Source organism: Opisthocomus hoazin, chromosome 12 (assembly GCF_030867145.1).
Source record: "Opisthocomus hoazin isolate bOpiHoa1 chromosome 12, bOpiHoa1.hap1, whole genome shotgun sequence".
NCBI lineage: Eukaryota > Metazoa > Chordata > Aves > Opisthocomiformes > Opisthocomidae > Opisthocomus > Opisthocomus hoazin.
Genome location: NC_134425.1, coordinates 5,644,531 through 5,665,762, shown reverse-complemented (window position 1 = coordinate 5,665,762; position 21,232 = coordinate 5,644,531). Strand labels below are relative to the sequence as shown.

Here is a 21,232-nt window from a genome sequence, read left to right as displayed (position 1 = left end):
GATGCATGAAAACCCTACACGGTGGCTAAACAACTCAGAACGAGGAGAGTTTCCTCTGTACAGAGATTTGCTGAGCTGTTTTTTAAGGCCAGTAAGATGCAGAAACATGACCTCAAAGGACATGCTAGCGGTGGAGGGAGCATAAAGCTTCTCCTGACTATCAGAAGAAAATCTGATCTAGTTACTGCTGAGAGGAGAGAAAATCAGATGAGCCCTTCTCCAGTGACACTGTTGTCCCTGGGATGTGCTACCAAAATGGCTTTTTCAACAACTTTGGCTGCAGTGTTCATATTCAGTAGAAACTTGTCACTAGATTGTGCCTGGTAATTCACTGTGACAGAGATATTCAGGTGTCTGCAAGTGTAAGTGTAACTGCTTTGTTCTGGGAGTCTGTAGTATGTTAGAAGGTAGGCAGAGCCAAAGGAGGGAGAGTTGTGCCCCACTGTTTCTTTGCAATTTTCTCCCACTTCAGGAGGCCGAAAACGAAAAACCAGTTAACTCACAGAATGCAGAGAGTCAGCTTCCTGGGAGGAAGATGGCACTGTCGAGGTAAGTGCTGCTTTTCTGTTGGGGACAAGAGATAGGCTCTACTTGCCTGACAAAGTACCACTGTCACTGATTATCTAGCACAAAATTCTCCTAGACGGTAGCAGCAGGAGGTCAATGACAGACACACTGCAATTGCCAGGACGCTTTCTCAAATTGTCCTCCCACTTATTCTGTGTGATCCAGGCATAAATAACTCATTTTCTGTTCACTTCTATGAACAGAAGTGAGGCAGAGTAAGCAAGCGGATGGACTATCCCCTACCAGGTGACAAGCTCTCAGTTTCTTTTTTCAAGTGGCTGTTCATTGAGCTTTTCATGGTATTTCAGAGGTCATATAAGTTGCAGGGAATAATAAAGCCATTGATAAGAAAGAAGTTTGTGTCCTTGTTCTCCCAGCACCATGAGGCTGAAGAAGAAACAGAGCTACGTCTCTTCAATTCCATTGCTTTTCTGGAAGGGTATTTATTTCAGGCTTCTGTTCTGAAGAACCATTTTGAAGTCTGGATAAAATTCATCCCCCAAACTATTTACTCTTCTTGATATCATACAAATAAGGTGAAGTTCTTCACTAGGGTATACCCCGTGACAAATAATGCCCTAGTAATTATGGGTGGGGATTTTCATGCGGTGACTGATGATGCCTTGGAAAAGAGCCATGGCACGGTGCATTCAGAAGCTAAGCTATCTAAATCCTTGCAGACCTCATTTATGCTTTTGGGAATATAGGACAGGTGTGGCAGTTACTAAACCTGGATACTTGAGAATTCACCTCTTATTCCCAGGTGTGGGCCATTAATTCTCGCTCAGACTTGTTCAGTCCTAACAAGTCTCTTTTGAACCAGATTTTATATGTGCACATACATACACACGATACATAGCATTTTCCTTTCAATCCATTTATCTACTTTGTTTTCACTCATTTTTAGCTATGTGGCCTCACCTTACCTGAGATTTTACATACACATGGCAGCAAACCCCCATATTGATCAGCAGCAGTCTACAAATCCCTGTCACGTTCTGTAGACACAAGAAGACTTGCAGTTTGCATTGTTTAGTACAATTACTGGAGAAGTTCAGGTAAAACTCCAGCCAGGCCCCAGTGAAATTCACAACAATGGCTATCTCATGGTTTAAAGCAGGGCATCAATAAACTGATGGCTATATCAGTTTTAATTGGCTTGCTAGACATCAGAGCACAGCTAGAGAACACTCATACACAAACAGAGGTTGATAAAAACTGTAAAATCCCGTAAAATAATGTAAAGGAAGGTGGCGCTCCTTCTTTTTGTATAGATGCTTGTGCAGAAATCTGAACACTTTGGGGTAATGCGACACACCTAGAGCCTCCTCCCAGACCAGGCATTCTTCAGGGACATGCTTGATGTTCAGACTCAAATACCTACGAGAAAGCTTCTAATTCCATATTCTGATATTTCTATAGAAGGTCACAGTAACCCCAGCTGCTTCACCCACTTTGAAGAGACTTGTGGCTACTGAACCCTAATGAATATCTGGTCATCTTTACTTACTTAAAATATGTTGGTCATATTCTAGGCAGTCTTCTGGAATACTGTGAAGAGAGGGGATGATACATGTTAAATCTTGAAAAAGAACACATTTTTGTTTTTAAGTGCAGAGAATTGTCACATGAACACAAAGGATTACTCAGGGTAACGAGACGGCCTTCTACCTCCAAATCCCTCCAGAGGCCACTGCTGTAGTGGCACACTTCTCGGATCAAAGTACCATCTCGTGAAATCAAACGTCGGCGTTGGAGGACCTGAGCTGGTTTGGCTTGAAGCACAAATTCCTGACAGCAGGAGGGATAAGCATAGGCTGGGTAAGAGTTTCACTAAAAACCAAATTTATTATCAAAAAGTATTTTGTAGCTACGAAGGACAGGCCTCTGATGTGTGGCTGTTACAGAACCCGGCCAACCAACCAGAAAAACATACAAAAAAGTGAAACTTGCAAAAATGTGCACATGTTTGCCTATGCAGCTGGCTAATTCTAAAAGTTTCTGATTAAAAAGTTTAACTTCCTGATAATGGCATGAAGGGAAAATACAGCAATTAAGGAATTACTCTCTGGGCAAAAGTAACGCAGATCCTGCCCAGATGAAACCAGCCCGTCGGGCGTGAGGCACCAGTCCCCCACTTGGAGCTGCAGAGGCAGCGGGAGCAGCCGTGGCTGGAGGGAAGCGTGCGGCGTCGCGCCTGCGAAAGCGACAGCTTGGCTTTCTAGCAAAAGGGATCACCGATACGTTCGCCTGCTCAGACCCTGGGAGATTTCTGAGCTAGCCGGATCCACTTTGCCGAAGCTGTGGGGGAAGGAACAGCTATTTTTTTTTTTTTGTCCTCCTCCATTTGAGCAACATTCCCTTTATTCTGCCCGTGTAATTGAGTTAATCTCTTTTCAGAAACCGGCATGAGTAACTCTAGATAGCTGGATAACTTTAATCTTTTGATAACTGCAAATAAAGGAACCGGTACTGGAAGATGCAGAACTAGAAACTGGGAGCACTTAGTTGCGAGACTTCTTAGCTGCCCAGAGAGAAAGAACAAAGGCATTGGATTTTTCCTGTAAATGAACTCCAGGCAGCGTTACAATAAAATGGATGTTTGCTATTAGAACAGAATGGCTCCCCTCTTTGCTTAGTATTTTCTAGAACAAAAGCACTGTAACTTTCCAAGGCTACAGTGAGTCAGTGCTAGAATTAGAAGTACAATCCCGAAATAGCGGTCACCAGTAAGCAATGCTTCCTCTCCTTTCTCTTCACCTATTAAAAAGGCTACCTCTGACGAATCATTTATTAATAGACAAGCGTCTATCATTTAAATTATTAAACCGGATTGAAAAACCACTCAGAAATTCTGTGCTTAACAAGTGTAAGCTTTTTCAAACAAATAGGCAGAGGTATTCATAATGCTTTTTCTTTCCGAATTTTATTTTTCTGAAATACAGCCAGATTCCTGATAAACGAAACTCGGCGATCCTCCTGCTTTCTGAAGCTTTTATAACGTCAGCTCTGCAAAACTTAGATTTCTAACAATAGGATTTTGATCTTGGTGCAGGTCAGCCCTGAATATGAAAAATAATTCCTGTAATACCTAAATGCAAGGGCTACTAAGAGAAGGGAGGTTTGCAATAATAAGATTTGGGAAAACCTCTATTACAGGCTTTGTATTTCTGGAATATTCCTGAGAGAATGTCATCTACTTGGTGATCGTAAGGAATGCAATCATATTCGAGAGAGTCTTTCCGATCAGTTTGGAATAAGTCTAGGTTGAGAGATTAGGAGCAGCAGTTACCAAGAAAAGCTTTTATTTTGTTATAATTCAGTGCATTTGCCCTCCAATACATGAACACACTTCACATCACAGCCTGGAATGATGTGTTTTTACCTAAGGGGCCTATTTATTTCCACTTGTAAAATATATGTACACATTTATTTTCCTCTCTTCTGAATTACTGGAAATGAAATGACCAGCTTCTCATCTAGAAGAATTCAAAGGCACGGATGTCAGACCAGAAGGAAAAACCACACAGTAGCATCACATGTGAAAAGTAAACCTTTAACAGAAACGTGCAAGTCTGAAGTAAAAAAAAAAAAATCCAGTGAAGGCTTATCCATGAGGGAAATTGAGGCAAAGAATAGAATGCTTACAGAAAAACGTATTTTTTTAGAGTGCAGATTGTAGTCCAGTGTGTTTGCACGGTTTTTTATTTTAGGACAAAGAAATAATAGCCCATGAAGACAGAGGTAACAAGCACAAACACTGGGATCAGACACAATAGAAATGATTCAAACAGCAACAACATAGTTTTCACACTGTAGGTGGAAGGCTGCAGAGGACTTCTTCAACATTTTTGTGAATGTTAAGGGAACACACTGAGTGGGTAATAAACAGGGGCATTTACCAACAGCATGCTCTCCCCTTGACTCCTTCTGCCTCCGATTCCTACAGACTCTATTGCCTCAACAGCCTTTCTGCCTCTAACCGTGATTTGCTGTGGATTACTTGAAGATGCTGAATACCTGTGTAATTTTTTTCAGGGATGAAAGTCTTTAAAGAATCATGAGACTGGATTATGCACGTGAAAATGCGATACTATTACAGTATTATCCGTAGTCGCATAGGTAGAGTGTTGCTATAGGAACACGTCCAGAACCAGAGGGAGAAGGACGTCATCCCAGCAGGGACCAGTCTGCTTGCGACGCGCGATTCCGGAGCCGCTGCACAGCTCGTGTAACTGGTAAATAACCAGGTAAGGTGTGCATTTCAACGCCACATCTCAAGAGCAGTTGCCCATCTATTTCTGTGATTACTTTTTAGATCACTTCCATCGTATACTATTTTTACTGTAATGCTGCAGGAAAAAGAAAAATATCCTGCAAACACTAAGGTACACTGTGTGATGGTTTTCCTGTAATGGGATACAGTGCTAACCAAGCACTGGAATGCCTTACATGCGTGGAATTACGTATGGGCTTTCATGTTTAAATTAATCAAACTCTATGAGAATAAGGTAGTCTACGTTTTATTTTCTTCAGCTTTCTTCGAAGGGGATTAATGAATGAATGGTCATAAAGTGCTCTAAAATCCTAGGAAAGCACCCTAAGAGCACACACTTACTTAACTATTGTGAGCAGAGGATAATGTTTAATGCTTACCTGGAATTTCACTCTAGCTGTAGATGGATGAGTCATTGTCACAGAAAATGTTACAGTTTCGACTGAGAAACAGAAAAATATCAGAGATGTTAAAGCAAACACTTCATGACTGAAGAGGAAACAGTATCTTCATGGTAATGAGCTGAGCAAAAACTGTCTACCCAGACTAATTCTCAGAATTCGTCTGCAAATATGGTTTGTTTTCCATGGGCCTTTACAAAAAAAACAACAAAAAACCCACACAACACTCGACAGCCACAAAAACGGCCAATGCAATCTACACTACCGAGCTCTGCAACTACGTTTCAGATTCTTCCCACTCCTTTTGCAGACATAAACCATTGCCCAAGCAGGTCTACGGGCTAAACTGGAGCAGCATACAGATTGGCACTTTTTCTCCCTGCATTTAAAAGAAAAATACTTTTCCCACTCTATTGTTCTCACTGTCTGCACTCCTAAACTTGCTCAAACCTTCCTTGCCTTACACACCGACGACTTCCAGAACCGTCCACTGCCAACACGCGCACCAACGTCCCAGGGCGCGTGCTTCCCTTTCCAGGAACACGTCCCGCGTGTGCACGGCGCAGAGACGCCAGCATCCGCGCGGGCAGAACTGTGGCGAGGCGAAACCAAGGCGCCTGGGAAACATCAAGGGCCAAAAAAATTCCTCTCTACCAGAAACGCTTCACAGCGACAAACACGTGCCAGGGAACCAGCACAGAGCCTCCCTGCGGTGCTTCGCTCTATGATGCAGATGTTTCCTAATCAGCTGGTGTTTAGCTTTTTTTTTTTAAAATGCATTTGAAAAGGAAAATTAATAATCTAAGAAATTTAGGCATTTGCCGTAGTTTCTGTCGTGAACATTTAAAACTTTTATTTGATGTCTTCGGTATTCCTCCTGCCGTGCCTCCCCAACATGCCGCACCGGCAAACCAGGCAGCGGCCAGATTTGAGATGGAAACACGCTGCCGGGCGTTCATTAACCGCCCAGGTGCAATTAAGAGATGCCAATCAGCACGGCACGTCCCTACGAGGGACGGCCCGGCCTGGTCCCTTCCCCACGCGTGGCCCCGGGCGGGCTCCCCTCGAGGCGATGCGATGCGAGGCGGCCGCGGACAGGCGGGCTGAGCTGGGCTGAGCTCCTTCCCCTCAGGCCGCGGCAGGAGCGCAGCGCGGGGCAGCCCAGAGGCCTCTCGACGCCTCCTCCAGCCCCCGCCACCCCCGCTGGAGAGGGGAAGATGGCGCCCGCCTGGGGGGTGGGGTGCACAGCCTGAGGCGCCCCCCAGGGTCTCGCGGCGCGAAGGGGGCGGGGCCGGCACCGCCCCGCGCAGGCGCTGCCCGCGGGACACGCGCCGTTCCCTCGGGAAAAAAAAAACCAGCCGCACCACAACACGGCCTCGCCCTTTAAGAGCGTCGGCGGTCTGATTGGCCGCGCCAGCTGCCGATCCGGGCGCCTATTGCATCACCCCGTGGCCTCCCGGCCGCCGATTGGCAGGAGGGCGTGGGGGGGGCGGGGAGGAGCGGGCGGGTGTCGCAATCGCCGCTCGCCCGCGCGCCGCACCGTGAAGAAGGAGGCTCGGGCCCGGCCCGGCCCCTCCCGCCGCCGCGCGCTCCGCCGCCTCAGGTAAGCGCGGCCGCGGGTGGGCGGGGGGCGGCGGACCGGGGCGCGGGGGGCCTGGCGGGGCCGCGCCCGCCTCCTTCCCTCCCTGCCGGCGGGCTCCGCGCGCGGGAGCGGATGATGCAATCGGCGGGCGGCCCCGGCCCCGCGCCGCTCCCGCCCCCCCCCGGTGAAGTCACGGCTTGGCAGCGGCGGGCACCGCCGCGCGCGCGGGGGAGGCCGCGGCCCCGCGGGGAGGGGGAGGGGGGGGAGGGCGGTGGCGCGGCCGCCTCAGGCCCGCGGGGGAGGAGCGGGGCGGACCCGGCCCCGCCGAGCCTCCCCGCGCCGCGGCCGGGGGAGGTTCGGCGGGGCCGGGCGGAAGGCCGCGCCCTGCCCCGGCAGCCGCCGCCGCCCCGGTCCCCAGCGCGGCCCGGAGCGGGAAGCTTCACCCCTGGTCTCGGAGCGCTCCCGGGACCGCCCGCCGCGTTGCGAGCCGCCGGGGCGCGGAGAAAATGGAGGTTGTGAGAAAAAGGCGGGAAAGGGATGTCGCCTGTCGCGGTAGCAGGTGGTGACAGGCGTGAGCTGGCCGGCCCGGAGCCGGTGGCTGCTCAGCCTGCGGTCCGCGGGCTGCCCTCGGCTCTGGCTGGCCTGCCCTGGGAGCTGCGGCAGGCCCTCGGTCCTCGGCGGACGCACGCCGCCGGCTCTCTGTACAGGGTCATCTGGACGCTGAGGCAGGTCCTGCCGGGGCATTCCCGCTGCTGTCCCGGTTGGGACTGGTTTGGCATCGGACGGCACACGGAGGGGGTCTGTGTGACACAGTCGTGCTGACCGACCATCAAAACCAGCGCAGTCGCATCTCACAGAGGGAGCAGGGAGGCGCTTTGTATTTCTTGCTGCTAAGTAAAAAAAAAGCCACTGATTTAATTAACAACTTGAAAACAAGTATTTTTGTTTTTTGCCGAAACAAACATTTGGAAGTTTAATTTTTTGAAATTTTTTGGTTTTTTGTGAAAGCTAACATAATAAAGGCCTTGATTTGCTCGGGAGTCTCTGTGGTCCCTGTGGAGTGCTGCCAGACGGGGAGAAGCATCTCTCCGCCTCAGAGAATGCCTCTGCGTTACCAGCTCTTACACTTCAGTGGGTGGCCAGTCGGTGTCCTGGGTGGCCAGTCGTGGCCTGAGGAGAGAACAAGGCAATTCTGACATGGAAACACCGCCATGTGCTGGGAGGAACCAGCCCAGGGCTGTCGCCGAGCTCCAGCTAATGAGCAGCTAATGAGCTCGGCTGGCTCTCGGAGCAGGACCTGTCTCCTGCTGTGCCGGGGCTGTCACCCTTCACAGCAAGCCAGCCTGTCTGCGGAGAGGAGCAGAGCAGCTGCGCTGGTGTGGCACGGTGTCTGAGAAATGGGCTCCCGGACCCATCTGCCTCCCCACCCCGTGGCCTCTTCCAGACACCGCGCCCTGTCCCTCACCCTTTTCCAGAGCCCCTTCCCCACGTCTGGTAGCTGCTGCCTCTCAGTCTCCTCGCAGCAGTCCCTGAAGGATGCTCCACAGTGCCTGTCGCTGCCCGGGGATGTCCTTCCCTCTTGTCGTTCTGCTGAAGAACTGGCAACTGGTAATAGGGATCCAGCCTCCAAATAACTCGGGGGAAAAATCATTGTCAAGCCTCAGCTGTTACCACTCCTGGGTTATCTGTGATGCGGTGCAGTTAGTGCTACTTGCTTTGTGTAAATATTAGTTGGAGGACAGGAATCCAGGTGTCATCTCTCCCAGGTGAGAGTTCTGATCATCAAGCCAGATAAGAACGTGTCTTACGCAAGGAACAGCTACTTGGTACAGAATGGATCCGTTCCAGTGGGAAGGCATCGAGGGAGATCTATTCTAGCAGGGCTAGACCGCTCGCTCGAGAGGTGCTGCCCTAGTTCATCTTCTCTGCTCATAGCCATGGACTGCCCAACTGAAATCTTCCATTAAAACTCAGTTTAATGGAACAAGTAATTTTTCCAGCACATGGAACCTGGTGATGTGAAGAAACTTGTTATGCGTGGGGTGAGGTGCCTTCGGGGGTAGGAGCCAGCCCTTCCGCTGCAGCACCTCACGAGGCACAAGCAGCGGATGGTGAAGGTGGCATGGGTGGCTCAGCTGGGCTGTCCAGCGGCGTTAGCAGGCGCTGTCATGTGTTGAAATCGAGGGGACAGGACAGCTTTCTGTCCGGCTTTGAAAAGATGCTAGAAATTAGTGGAAAAACACATTTGTCAGAGGTGATCTAACAGAGCTAGGTACTCTTCGAGGGCTACAGAAATCCTGTATTGAAAAATAAAGCTGAGACAAAGCCAGCATACACTCTGAGAGGAGCACTCGGATCTTGACTAAGAACGTCTGCGTGGTCACACAGGCGCAGCGACTGCCAGCCGGCGACGTGTGCGGTGACATCTTGTTAGCTGTTACGCTCACTTAGCTGCTGAACCAAACTGCCTGTTCGGTCAGAATCAGAGACTTCATGTGGTTCGCAGAAGTTGCTTTAAGACTTTAAATCAGGGAAGTACTAAAGTTAGGCATGTGGGTATATAGATTTAGCTATAAAAAGTTGATGGTCTCTTTCTGCCTTGAAATATGGAAACGAAAGGATTTCTTGATAGGAGGGGTGTGGGTGTACTCCCACGTCTTCTACACTTGTTTTAAGTGAGAAGGCTTCTCAGTGACAGAGAATGTGAATTTTGAGTAGTATTCAAGCCAAACTTATTAGGCTTTTCCATTAATTTTACTGAAGCATGCTCTGCAGCTGCATCTTGTTCTGGCTTCCTCATTATGGAAGAAAATTTGCAATTGATCTAGACAGTAGAACTTTAACTTTTTCAATGATACCCTAGCAGAAGGTAAAACAGCAATCTCGGACTGCTGAGACAAACAAGCAAACAAGAACAGTGAACAGCTGATGAGCCTGTGAGTCTAGAATGACCAGTGACACAGAGCAGCTCGTTTGCAGGTGTCTCACCGCGGCTGTTCGTCAGCGCGACAGGCAGCGCAGTCATCCCTTGTGCGCCGTCCCGGGGCTGGGCGCTGCTGGAAACGGCGCCTGGCACTGTCCGCCGCTCACCGCGACGGCTTGGCTCAGCCGTCCCGGTGCGGCCTTCGGGGACGGGCGAGGAGGATGTCGAACGCCGGTCGTGTGACGCTGCGCGTGACAGAGCGTCGGGCTGCTCTGCTGCGGCGCAGTCCACTCTTGGAGTAGGGCTGTTTTGTGCCAGTTTGGTGCTTTTCCATAACGCGACAAGAAATCAACACTTGTCTGACTGCTCCCTGAGCACTCTTCATTAGAGCCACAGGCAGGCATTTCAGGAACGCGGAACAGCTGTGTTGCCCTTCCCCTCTTGTCTCCCAGAGGTTCAGGAGGTCACCCCATGAGACGGGAAGGTGCTGGCCTTGCCAGGGCCGCGGAGTCCTCCTGGTGCCAGCAGCAGGCTGACCTTGGTAGCAGGAGAGCACGTCCTCTCTCCAGGCCTGCTGGTCTGCCGGGATGACGACAGTGCAGGAGCTGCAGCAGGGGAACGTGTTGTGCGGACGCTTCGGCGGTGGCTGCTGCCTGCCTGCGGGCGCAATGCTCTCCTGCCTTCGCTGCGTGGTGACTGTTGCGTTGCCGTCACCCTGTGGTCCTGTCCCACGGGCTCGTTACAGGACCGGTGCGGGCTCAGCCTGTCTTACCTTGCTTGTGGCGGAAGGGGTTCCTTTAGCGTTGCTCACTCACGGCCTGCGCAGTGCACTACCTTTTTCCATTGGGTGTTTTTTTCCACTCAGTGCTAGTGAGGCCTTAAAACAGTCACCAGTTTGGGCATCATCTTCAAAAGCAAGTGCTGTAAGGTGACTGAGGAAAGGTGGACAGTCTGAGCACCCTCACTCCAGAGGAGAGATACCAGGGAGAAATTCGGCTGTGCGTACACCCAGGGGGATGGTCTGGAGAGGACAAGGATCGAGTACTCCTGTTGGTCAAGAGTCAGGCTGTTAATAGGTTCAAGTTGCAGAAGGAAAACTCCAGTCTGAAAATTAAGCAAATTATATAATTGGAGGAAAAGTGAGACAGTGGAACCTGTTGCCAAGACAGAGGTTGTGAAACTGGAGATATTCGAGGCTAGGCTAGACACCCGTCCATCAGGGATGGCTTTGGAATAACTGAGTAGAGCCATGAACAACGCAAGCAGCTTGACTAGATGACCCAGTAACAGTCCCTTCCAATCCAAATACATCCGAGAGGCTTCTGAAATGCAGTTGGCAGCTTGTCCGCTTCCAGCACATTGTGATGTGCTACTGCCAGATGTGCCATCAGTACCTTATGCTAAAGCCAGGGATGTCCAAGATTATAGCTGAACCCAGCACCTTTAATAGCATTTCTTTTTTTCCCTTCTAGGTTCACCTTGCCCTTAATTCATGTGAAGACCTGCTGGAAACACCTTCTAGAAACCCAACAGTTTTCTGTCTCCTAATAAATCCTGTTGTGTCCAAGAAGAGCCTGTCCAAATGAGCAAGACATCCCAGCAGAACACTGTTACAGATGCGAACGGCGTGAGCGTGATTCACACCCAGGCACACACCAGTGGTTTGCAGCAGGTTCCCCAGCTGGTGCCCGTCAGCCCCGGTGGCGGAGGCAAAGCTGTGCCTCCGAGCAAACAAGGAAAGAAAAATTCCTTTCTGGATAGAAACAGTGATGAGTATCGGCAGCGCAGAGAGCGAAACAACATGGCAGTGAAAAAGAGCCGGTTAAAAAGCAAGCAGAAAGCGCAAGACACGCTCCAAAGGGTCAACCAGCTCAAAGAGGAAAATGAACGTTTAGAGGCAAAAATTAAGCTCCTGACCAAGGAGCTGAGCGTACTGAAAGACTTGTTCCTCGAGCACGCGCACAATCTTGCAGACAATGTGCAACCTGTTGGCACTGAAACCACCACAACAAACCCGGAAGACAGTGGACAGTAGACACTGCTGCAGCTTTACGAAACGAACTCTGGAGACTCAGCCTGTCTGCAGCGCCCATGCAGTAACCAAGCAAAAACTCTCTTCTTCTAACCATCATTTTGTGCAGATTTTTTTCTTCTAACCATCATTTTGTGCAGATTTTCTTCTTTTTCAGGTTTAACACTGAAGATTTGATAAAACAAACCAGAAGCCGCTTAGGGTATTTGTTTTAACTGTTTTTCTCCTCTGAAAGATGTACCTAATAAATGCAGCTCTAAATTCATAGTCAGCGAGGAGCTTAGAATTAGGGACATAGCATTTTCACAGAAATGTTCGCTTACCTTCTGATAGTTTGCCTAATGGGAGGAATCCAGCAGGATGGTTCACTGTAGTATCAGAAACTCGTAGTTGGATAGAGTGACTTTTAAGTACCTTTTAGTGTATTTAAGCCCTTTGTTTTCTCCCTCACGTACTACAGAACTGCAAAGGCTGTGGAGGGTGTTTGCTTTCCTGTTTGGTGGGCTACTTAAAATCTGTAGAACAAGTCCCATAAAGCACCACTTAGGTCTTTCCTGTCCAGTTATAGTTAATGGGGAGTGTGTAGTAATAGTGAGCTATAGGGATGCTTACTGACGTTTTCTAGAGAAGTTGCAGTATGCTATGGTGATACGTACAGGCAGTTGGCTTCCGCATGGCAAATGAGCCCGAAGCATCATGTGCAAGAGGTAAAGCAGCACGCTGACAGAGCTTTTCAAGCCTTGTTCACGTTGCTCACATAGTGACTGGGGCCTCAGGAGAACAAGGTTCTGGTTTTCAGAAAACGTCAACATGCTACCAAAAGCTGTGCTCTGCAAAATTGCATTCTTGCTGGGGTGCAGGTATCGGGGAGAACAAAATGTGCAGCTTGGCTAAGCAGTGAAAGGGGTAAGACAGCATCTGTTCAGCCAGAATGTACAGATCACTGCTCGTTGACACTCATCTCCATTTTCACAGCTCTTCAGATTTGCCACCATGATCTTACAGAAATTCACAGTGATTTTTAGAAGTAAGCGGCCCTAGTTTGAGTAACGGATTCAGTGGAATTTCTATAGCCATCATACAGTTGTGTGAAGGAGTATCTTTGGTCTTGTTTTATTTTCAGCAAAGTTTTTCTACAGCAACGTTATTAATGCTAGTGCTAAGCCTTTGCCATGATCTATAACGCGGTGGTATGTACTATACTGAGGATTTAAACAACAAAAGTAAAGCAGGAACTTTGATGTAACCTTAATTTATTTTCATTTTTAAGTATTTCATTGGTGGTATGGTTGTGTTACATTTACCCTGTGTGTCTGGCTAGTGGATTATCACACTGTCTTAATTTCCCTCCTTAATTACCCCTTTTCCATAGATTATTTTGTAGGATCCTTGTTTGCCTTGTATCTGTACTTAGGAAGAGAACTTGGATATTATCTCTGTGAAGATGCTGTTAGAAAATGAAACCTTGAAAAGTTCTTTTTGAATTTAAACTTTTAATACATGTGGAAAACTTTCATGGATTGTTTTGGATTATGGTAGTCTTTTTACAACGATACGTTTTTTGGTTCTAGCTGCAGCTTAAGTAGGTAGGGTTGAAATATCAGAAGCTAATAAAAACCTTTTGCTTCTAGTGCTGGCCTCCTTTCTCCTGTCCCTTTTCTGTTTCCCTCAAAGGCAGAAGTGCCCACCTCAAGCAGCTGTCTCTGAGAAATCAGTGCAACGGTCTCCATTCCCGTCTTCCACTATGGTTTTTACTCAATGGAAAGAAACAGAAACTCATTACAGTTTTGGCTGAATTCCAGATTTAACAAAAAAAAGAAAAATAAATTTAAGGCTGAAAATGTACTGCCATTAAAGGGGGGGGGGAAGGGGGAAGGGGAGGCGGAGGAACAGACCACCAGGAACTGCACGGAGAAGGGTGCCCTGCAAGCATCTCCTTCGCTAGCCCTGCGCTCCCGCTGGCGCTGCAGGCAGGGGCTCGGCTGCTCTGCGGCCCTGCTGTCCTGCCGCGGGTCCGCCCCAGTCACCGGAACAGGGGCGCAAAATCTCTGGCACTTGTTTCTGATTTTGATGAAAATGATCTTTCAAATCTCTTTGAGTGGGAGCAATACTCTTTCTGATGCTCTGGATGGTGACTTATCTGCCTGTTACTCCTGACAGGTCTGATTCCACTTCCTCCTTGTTTCACACAAAACCACCGAGTGATGAAAGTCATTTGTCCTGGCTTGGCAGTCTGCACTTGCGCTGCTCGCCCAGGGAAGCGCTGGCTGTGTGCAGCACACCGCTCGTGTATGCGAAGCCACGCACACAGGATTGTAACAAATTCGTATTTTAAATCTACCCTCAGTGAGAGTTTGGTTGCAGGAACGGTGTTAGTCTATTCTTCTAGCCCCCCCTGCCAAAACAGCCTCTTGGACCCCGAGGGGCAGAGGCAGGGGCACGGCTCCTTCGCATTGCGCCGAGGTGGAGCAGCCCCGGCTGTGTGGACAGCAGAACGCCTCAGCCCTACCCCTCCACTGCAAGGCTCAGGAGAACGCCCACACCCAGGTGACTGGGGCGAGCTGCTCTCCTGCCTGAAGAAAGGCTGGAATAAATGCACATCTACCCAGAAAATGTCAGTGTAGGCCTGCAGAAGTTAAGGTTTTCCTTTTGACCCATTTTTCATGACAACACCTACAGCCTGTGCCAGAGCGCTGCGTGCCGCTACAAGAACGAGCGTTACAGCGCTGTATGTACCACCAGGAAACCTTATTCCCATTTTCTCTGTGTGCCACCAAGAGAACGGGTCTACTCCAGGCTCCACCAGCACGAGGAGGCTCTACCACCTTAGCTACGCCCCACAGCTGCAGCAGCGCCTTGGCCTGGCAGACAAATCCCCAGGGAGCGGAGGCAATTTAAACATTTCGGTTCAGAAGTGCTCGGACCCTTCTGAGGACACAAACCTGCTCAGCGTAACACACTCTCTCTGTTATTTTGGTGCCACTCTGTTCAAGTCTGTTTGCACCAAGGGGAAAAGGCATTTGGGAAAACATGATAGCTGACAGCCTGAAATATCCTGATGTAGTCATAAAGTTTGCCGTAACCTGTATTCCCCCCTCCCCCCCTGCAAATTTAGAAAAAAGATCTAATTCACTTTTTGCTTAAGTGGGTAAAAAGAAGTACCGTCATTATAGAACAGATTTCTGGAAGGAAGGATGAAGCCTGTAGTCACCAACTTCATGGGCCTGATGGTGAAGGACAATGGGAGACAGTGCCCCATCCCAGACCGAAACGCACCCACGTCCCAGGCACGCGCAGCAGCAAAGGGGCCGGTGACGTGCGCCAGTGCTTCCCCGGAGCTCGGCAGGGCCTGCTCGCTGGTACGTGTCGCAGCAGAGCCAGCCCTGCCTCCCGCAGCACGCCAGACTGCTCGACCTGTTCTGCAGCGGCAGCAGAGCCCGCGACTTGCCAAGATTAATCACAGGCAAGGAACGGCCTACTGACTAGACGGGGGTTACAGCTTAGTCGAAGCAACTCCAAAACTCTCTTTTTTTTAAAAATCTGTAAAGTGTTACTTGTAACCGCTGTTGAACCCAAGCGACAGCAGGTTTCGGAGAGCCCAAAGCAGCGAGCCACCCCATGGCATGCTCAGAGCATGCCGCAGGACGGCACCTGGACGTGGGGGGAGCAAGGCTGAGGCCACGAGCACTGTCTCGTGCTGGAAAAACCTCCCGCGTCTCACAGGGAGACGAGCCCGGAGTGGTGCCAGCGCAGTTTCTGTGTTCTCGTTCCTGCAACGCTACCGAAGCAGAGCTGATGCCCTCCGCCCAAGTACCGCATTTCAGAGGTACGAGACTTGCCGTCACCACGGGAGGAAGCACGAGCTGCCCGTACAAGCTGCTCACCTCACACCTTCCCCTCCTCGCCCCTGCCCCTTCGCAGCTGAGACCCCCTGCACTTACCTCTTACAAAGCAACCTTTAAAAAAACGTAATCAGGCTTATTTGTTAATGAAGTGGCATTAGCATAAGGAGCGAAGCCCCCCGATCATTTCACAATGTGTTTCTTTAGTCTCCGACACGCAGCTTCCTCTTCAGATGGGTCACCGAGCTGCTATGAGTAACGAGCAGGTTCTCCCCGCGCAGTCAACCCAATGAGCAAAAGGAGCTCTCCAGAGCACCACACCGGACAGTGTTTAAGGACACGATTTCAGGCCTAAATCCAGTCCCAGGAGCAGGCACAAAGACAGCAGCGCAGCGGTTTTTGACGGCACCCACGCCCCGTTGGGTTGCACGCTGTGTGCAGGACAGGTGCCTGCAGGCACCCGGCAGCTCGCAGCCAGTCCCGCCGCCTGCGTGCCAGCTCCGGGATGTGAGCAACAGAACGGCGACACCGGGATGATGGAGGCAGCCGATCCCTGCACCGTGGGGGCAAGCGGTGAGACCCAGCAAGGCCCCGACATCCTGCTGGCACCTCAGGTCCCCGGGCACGGCGGAGGGATGTTGTGCAGCGGCTTTGCAGTCAAACTGAAGCAGAGCCTGAAGACCAGACAGGAGTTCTGATGTGTTCATAAAGTGAGCGAGATTATTTTTATGTAGTTACAGCAATGAATGCTATTGTATGGTGCAAGAAATGTACTTATTCTCCTGCAGGCTGATGAACACCTACAGTAAAGAAAGGCTTCCCTGGGTCATTTAAATCTTGCATGAATGGAAAATCATTTTGTGATCATTATTAACATGGTTGTGGTGTGTCCAAATAAAATATACGTGATTTCATTCTGAACCGGCTAACACTGGACAGTTAAAAATCACATTCTCATTCCGCACAGCATGTGCTGCTGAATGACCCTGAGCCCTGCAGCAAAGATACTCCCTTCTTGCAGTGCCTAAGGCTTGTGGACACCACAGCAATCTGCGTTTTTAAGGAACAAATAGATGGACAAATCTAATAAGCACCAGGCTGCATGTGAAGGATCAGTACAGCCACTACCCAGAGCAGAAACATCTAGCTAATGCACGGTCAGAGTTTCCAGAGCACAAATTGACAGAAAAGTCAGATGCAGAACCAGGAGCGGGAGCAGAAGAGCATAATGATCACAAAGTTGTGAGCATAAATGATGCCAAGGATGAACTTTAATAAAAATTTGATTCTGCTTACTCCATTGACACTGAAAGAAGATCCGTAAGAAAAATACAGGTGTCATTATGGCCACTGAGAACAGCTGATTTTTCTTCTATGCTTTTCGCAGTACTTGTGATGAAGCTTAAAAAAGGACTTAGATTGTTATAACTGCTGACAGCATTCAGATAATCCGTTTGGTATTTCAGAGTCCCAGTCATCAAAATTCAGATTTAATTGCAAGATATGTCTGAGCTGAGATCTGACGGAAGTGTGAGCCCCACTGACAATGCAGCGGGGTCACTCCGGTGGCACTTGGTAACGTAAACTGCTGCCTGCAAGCCGCAGCACTGGAGTTACCTGGGTATCAAGTGCTGGAGCCTTCTACCTTCATTTTTAAAGAGTGAATCATTCCACCTAATAGCCTGCCTGCCTCTCTGGCTATCAAGAGTTGGATGCATTTTATTTTATATGCTGTGGCATGAAATCAGAACGATGACTGATTAGCGTGGGACAGTAAGTATCACCCTGAAGTTTACTGGTTTTGGCTGGAGAGGCAGTCAAATGACTTGGCGCCATGTTGGCCTTCTGCCATGAAAGCCTCTATTTCTTCGACCGTACGCGGCACGCACGTCAGCAGCTCCATTCCACTGGCTGTCACCGCGATGTCGTCCTCGATCCGGACCTGTTACAGAGAACACGCGGTTACCAAGGCGTTCTAGAAGCAACGTCAGGCAGCGACAGCAGCGAGAGCAACACCCTGCAAGCACCGGGACTGCCGTCACTGGTACCGCGGCACGGAGCTCCGCAGGGGCCAGCCTGTCTTGGGCCACTGGCCCCTGCCACCCCCTGGGACGGCGCAGGCTCCACCGTGACCCCCAGCAGAGCCACCCGCAGGGGTGGTGGTGGCCTGGTGGGTGACCCCGGCCCCGTGGGGGGCGGTGGCCCATCAGGGGTCCCAGGGTGCCTCTGCTGCGGTGGGTACACTGGGGATGGGCCGAGCGAGAGGGTGTGCCGGGAGCTGGCACAGGGCTGGTCACCGCGGAGGCCGGTACCAGGAGCAGCAGAAGGAGCGCTCCGCAGAGCCTGCCTCCGGCCCGGTAGCGCAGGGGCTGCCGGGGACGGGCTCCGCAGCAACGCCTCCGGCCGCGCACGTGCCTGCTCCCGACGCCGTCCTGGCGCTGCGCCGTGGTTAGCTGCTCCTTGCAACTGAACATCACGCTCTTTTCTCTAAATGCAATAAACTTTCAAAGCAGGAACTGCGACATGAAACTGCTTGTAGCTGACACTCAAAACATTGAATTTTGAGCCGATGAGGAAACTCCTAAGCAGGTCAGACATTCCTTTTAAAATACAATCATTATATTTCAAATCATGCAAGGAAAAAGCAGATCCTCTCAGTCTTCCAGCTCTTGTTCTGTTAAAATGAAAAGTATGCTCCATTTCTGTTTGACTCTAATCTCTTCTTACCAGTAAATCTGCCTACACAGTCATTTCCCATTATCTTATCAGAAAAATGTTAGTAAGTCGCTGAGCTGCAATAAAAGCAATTTTAGTAAGGTGTAAATCCAAGAGAACACAAACTTGAGGGACTCCCACCTTACAGCTGCTTTAATTGTTTCTGACCTCTTGACATTTTCAACTAAAAATAAAGCTGGTTAACATTTGTACTTCTGATTGCAAAATAATCCATTTGTTCAAACAAAATGAGTCATCCGGTCCTTATTAAACTGTTTAATGATGCCTTTTCCAGATTATTTCTTTTCCGTGGTATCAAGTTAAGTGTATTATAAAGCAAAATTAAATAAACAGACTCGACTGCATTCACACATTTGATTTGGACAGCTGTAAATTTGAGAGCCGCGAGGCTCTTTGCACTCGGTGTGCCTGACGGCCAGTGCTTTGCTGCAGAAGAGCAAACCAGCGGCACACGGAATGACTCTGTGCGCTTCAACAGATTTTACCAGGGTGGGTTTTTGAATTCATCGCTTCAAACTGGGCCAGCTAGCCAGAAATAACCCAACGATGCAGCAAGATGGCTGCACTGCATCTAAAGGCGAGCCTCGCAGCAGCCCCCAGCATCTGTCCCGCCAGGTCCTGGGCCTGGGCACAGCCCCTGCCAAAAACCTGCTGGCACCAGGTGAGCCCTGCCAGGGGCCGGAGCCCAGGGCACGTACCTGCTGATGTGGTAAGAGCCAATGTGTCACGCTGGCAAGCGCGCCAGTGCCAACGGAGCTGGGCACAGCGCTGGTGCGGAAAGTAAAACTGTCAGTGCAAAAGTCAGTCAGAGAGCCGAGGCGAGGCCAGCCAGGGCTCGAGCCGACCGCCTACGGAGAGAGCCGCTTCCTGAGCACCGCCGGCGGCACAATCTTCACCCACTGCCACTGCCATCCCCCAGCGTATCCACTACAGAGAAATGCCAGCCACAATCCGTCTGCTTAACCAGTAAGATGAGCAAAAAAACAAAAAGAAAAAAATTGTTGGGTGTTTTCCAGTTCAGCGTTTCATGCCTTCACCAATACCTTGGCACTGTCTGAGGTCATGGACTGACTCGAAAGCAGAGCAGATGAAAGCCAGACTAAGAGGGAGGGGGAAGAACAAGTGAGAGAAGGTGTCTGTCAGTGCTGTGCCCTATCTAGGCCACCAGAGAAAATCAAGATGGGGAAGGAGCTGGAAAATGGAGGTAGAGTGATGAAATGAGCCGGGGGAAGGAAGATAGAGTGAGGTGAGACAGGACTGACAAATAACAAAGAGGGACGGGGCTGGCAGAGGAGTCCAGGAAGGGGGATGCTGGTGGAGGCGAGAAGCGGGAGGACCCGCACGAGGGGAGCATGGGGGCTGCCGGAGCCGCCCGAGCTGGGGAATGGGGCAGGACGGGGAAACCCATCGGCTGGGAGTGCCGCGCACAGCGACTCGTCATAGGGAGAAGCACCCACAGCTGCGGACTGCTGCGGAGAGCGGGAGAGCCAGCACGGCCGCAGCAGCCCGCTCCCCATCGGCGACTCCCCACGGCACTGGGACGGAGCTGGAGGTGCGCAGACCCACCACTCCCATGGGGCAGAGCTCCAGCTCCTTCTCCAAAGTCCAGCCACCTCTCTGCCTGGATAAATTTCACCCGAAATGGGCGCTTGCCGTAACAAAGAAGACAGGCCTCTCGCTCTCAGCGCACATTTTGCCTTTGCCTAAAAGCAACACAAGTGCAGAGGAACACAGGTTCTCAAGGGGGAGGAAATTTTTGCATTTTCTCTTTTCCTTCAGACCTTCCGTGCTTCACCCTGAGCTTAAACTCGGCCACAGCCAGAAGAGGCTTCAGAGGACCTGCAAAACCTTCCCTACAGGAGAGCCCGGCATTTGGTCTTGTCCTCTGTCCAAATGGACAAAAGACGCTGGATCTGCCTGGCGAGGCTCGCTGGCTGGGGACGGCCTCTCCCGGGGGGCCAGCGGTTATGAAACTCTGGTTATGCTCTCGGAGCTGCCCCTGTCTGCAGGCTCTCTGTTGAGCACTGCTGCCTGTGTCAGGGCTGCAGAGCGGCTTAAAGGAACAGCAAACCGAGGTGCGAGGTTCGCTGCACCGGCAGCTTTCAGGGCGCTCTCTAAAGACCCCAGGGGAGGCTTTGCTTTTTCAGTGCGAAACAGCATGCTTCAAACAGCACTCCTGCAAAGGTGAGGGGGCCAGGAGTGCCAGGACTGTCCCTAAAATGTCTTTTTCTTATCAAGGGTAGTGGCATGATCTGTCTAGATAGACCTGATTGCACAACTGCCGAACGCCAGCAACAGACCATCATGTGGCTCGACTCAACAGACCCAGCTCTGTCCCAGAGCAGGGCTGTGCGGGCATGGCCAAGGACAGCCCAGCAGTTAAATACCAGGGCTGCTCCCAGCTATATATACAGCCTCGCACTTTGTCCTCACTTACTGATACAGTCATGCTCCCCAGAGCCTCCTCTGTTATCTTCCAAGGGAAGGGGGTTGTAGCACTCATTCATTTCTTTTGGATGATAATATATATATAAAAAATGCTTTTGAGAGTCAAGAAACATTTTTGTCCAATTAAATAGACCAGATTTTCATGATGACAGATCCCAGATGTGATTAAAAAAGACCACTGGTGAGATGTCTCCTTTTTTTTCAATCTATTGAGCATCTGCTTGCATATGGCTGTGGAAGGCAGCAATGCTATTGCTGCAAGGTCTCAGAGTGGGAGAGTCACCTGGGAAACGATGAAAGGACGTGGGCCATGCATGCTACCCCGCAAAGTAAAAGAGCACATGTGCTTCCACCTGGCTGAAGGATCCACACTCCTGTTTTTGTAGCTGGTGTCCTACGGAGGCAGATGCGTGTAGCCAAGGGGA

The 21,232-nt window shown here is 50.3% G+C and overlaps 2 protein-coding genes across 3 annotated transcripts in view; one reads left to right on the top strand and one right to left on the bottom strand.

Moving 5' to 3' along the window:
• The first annotated feature begins 6,715 nt into the window (after nucleotides 1-6,715).
• Nucleotides 6,716-13,413, top strand: CEBPG (CCAAT enhancer binding protein gamma). The gene is made up of 2 exons (XM_075433869.1): nucleotides 6,716-6,847; nucleotides 11,222-13,413. The coding sequence occupies exon 2, from the start codon at nucleotides 11,332-11,334 to the stop codon at nucleotides 11,782-11,784; it is 453 nt and encodes a 150-aa protein (XP_075289984.1). The 5' UTR covers nucleotides 6,716-6,847; nucleotides 11,222-11,331; the 3' UTR covers nucleotides 11,785-13,413.
• Nucleotides 13,414-16,876: 3,463 nt separating this feature from the next.
• Nucleotides 16,877-21,232, bottom strand: part of PEPD (peptidase D) — a 139,545-nt gene continuing 135,189 nt past the window's right edge. For both annotated transcript variants that reach the window (XM_075434164.1, XM_075434165.1), the window contains one exon: nucleotides 16,877-17,565. In XM_075434164.1, coding sequence (XP_075290279.1) covers nucleotides 17,416-17,565 — 150 coding nt within the window. In that variant the 3' untranslated portion in view covers nucleotides 16,877-17,415. The remainder of the gene's footprint in view (nucleotides 17,566-21,232) is intronic.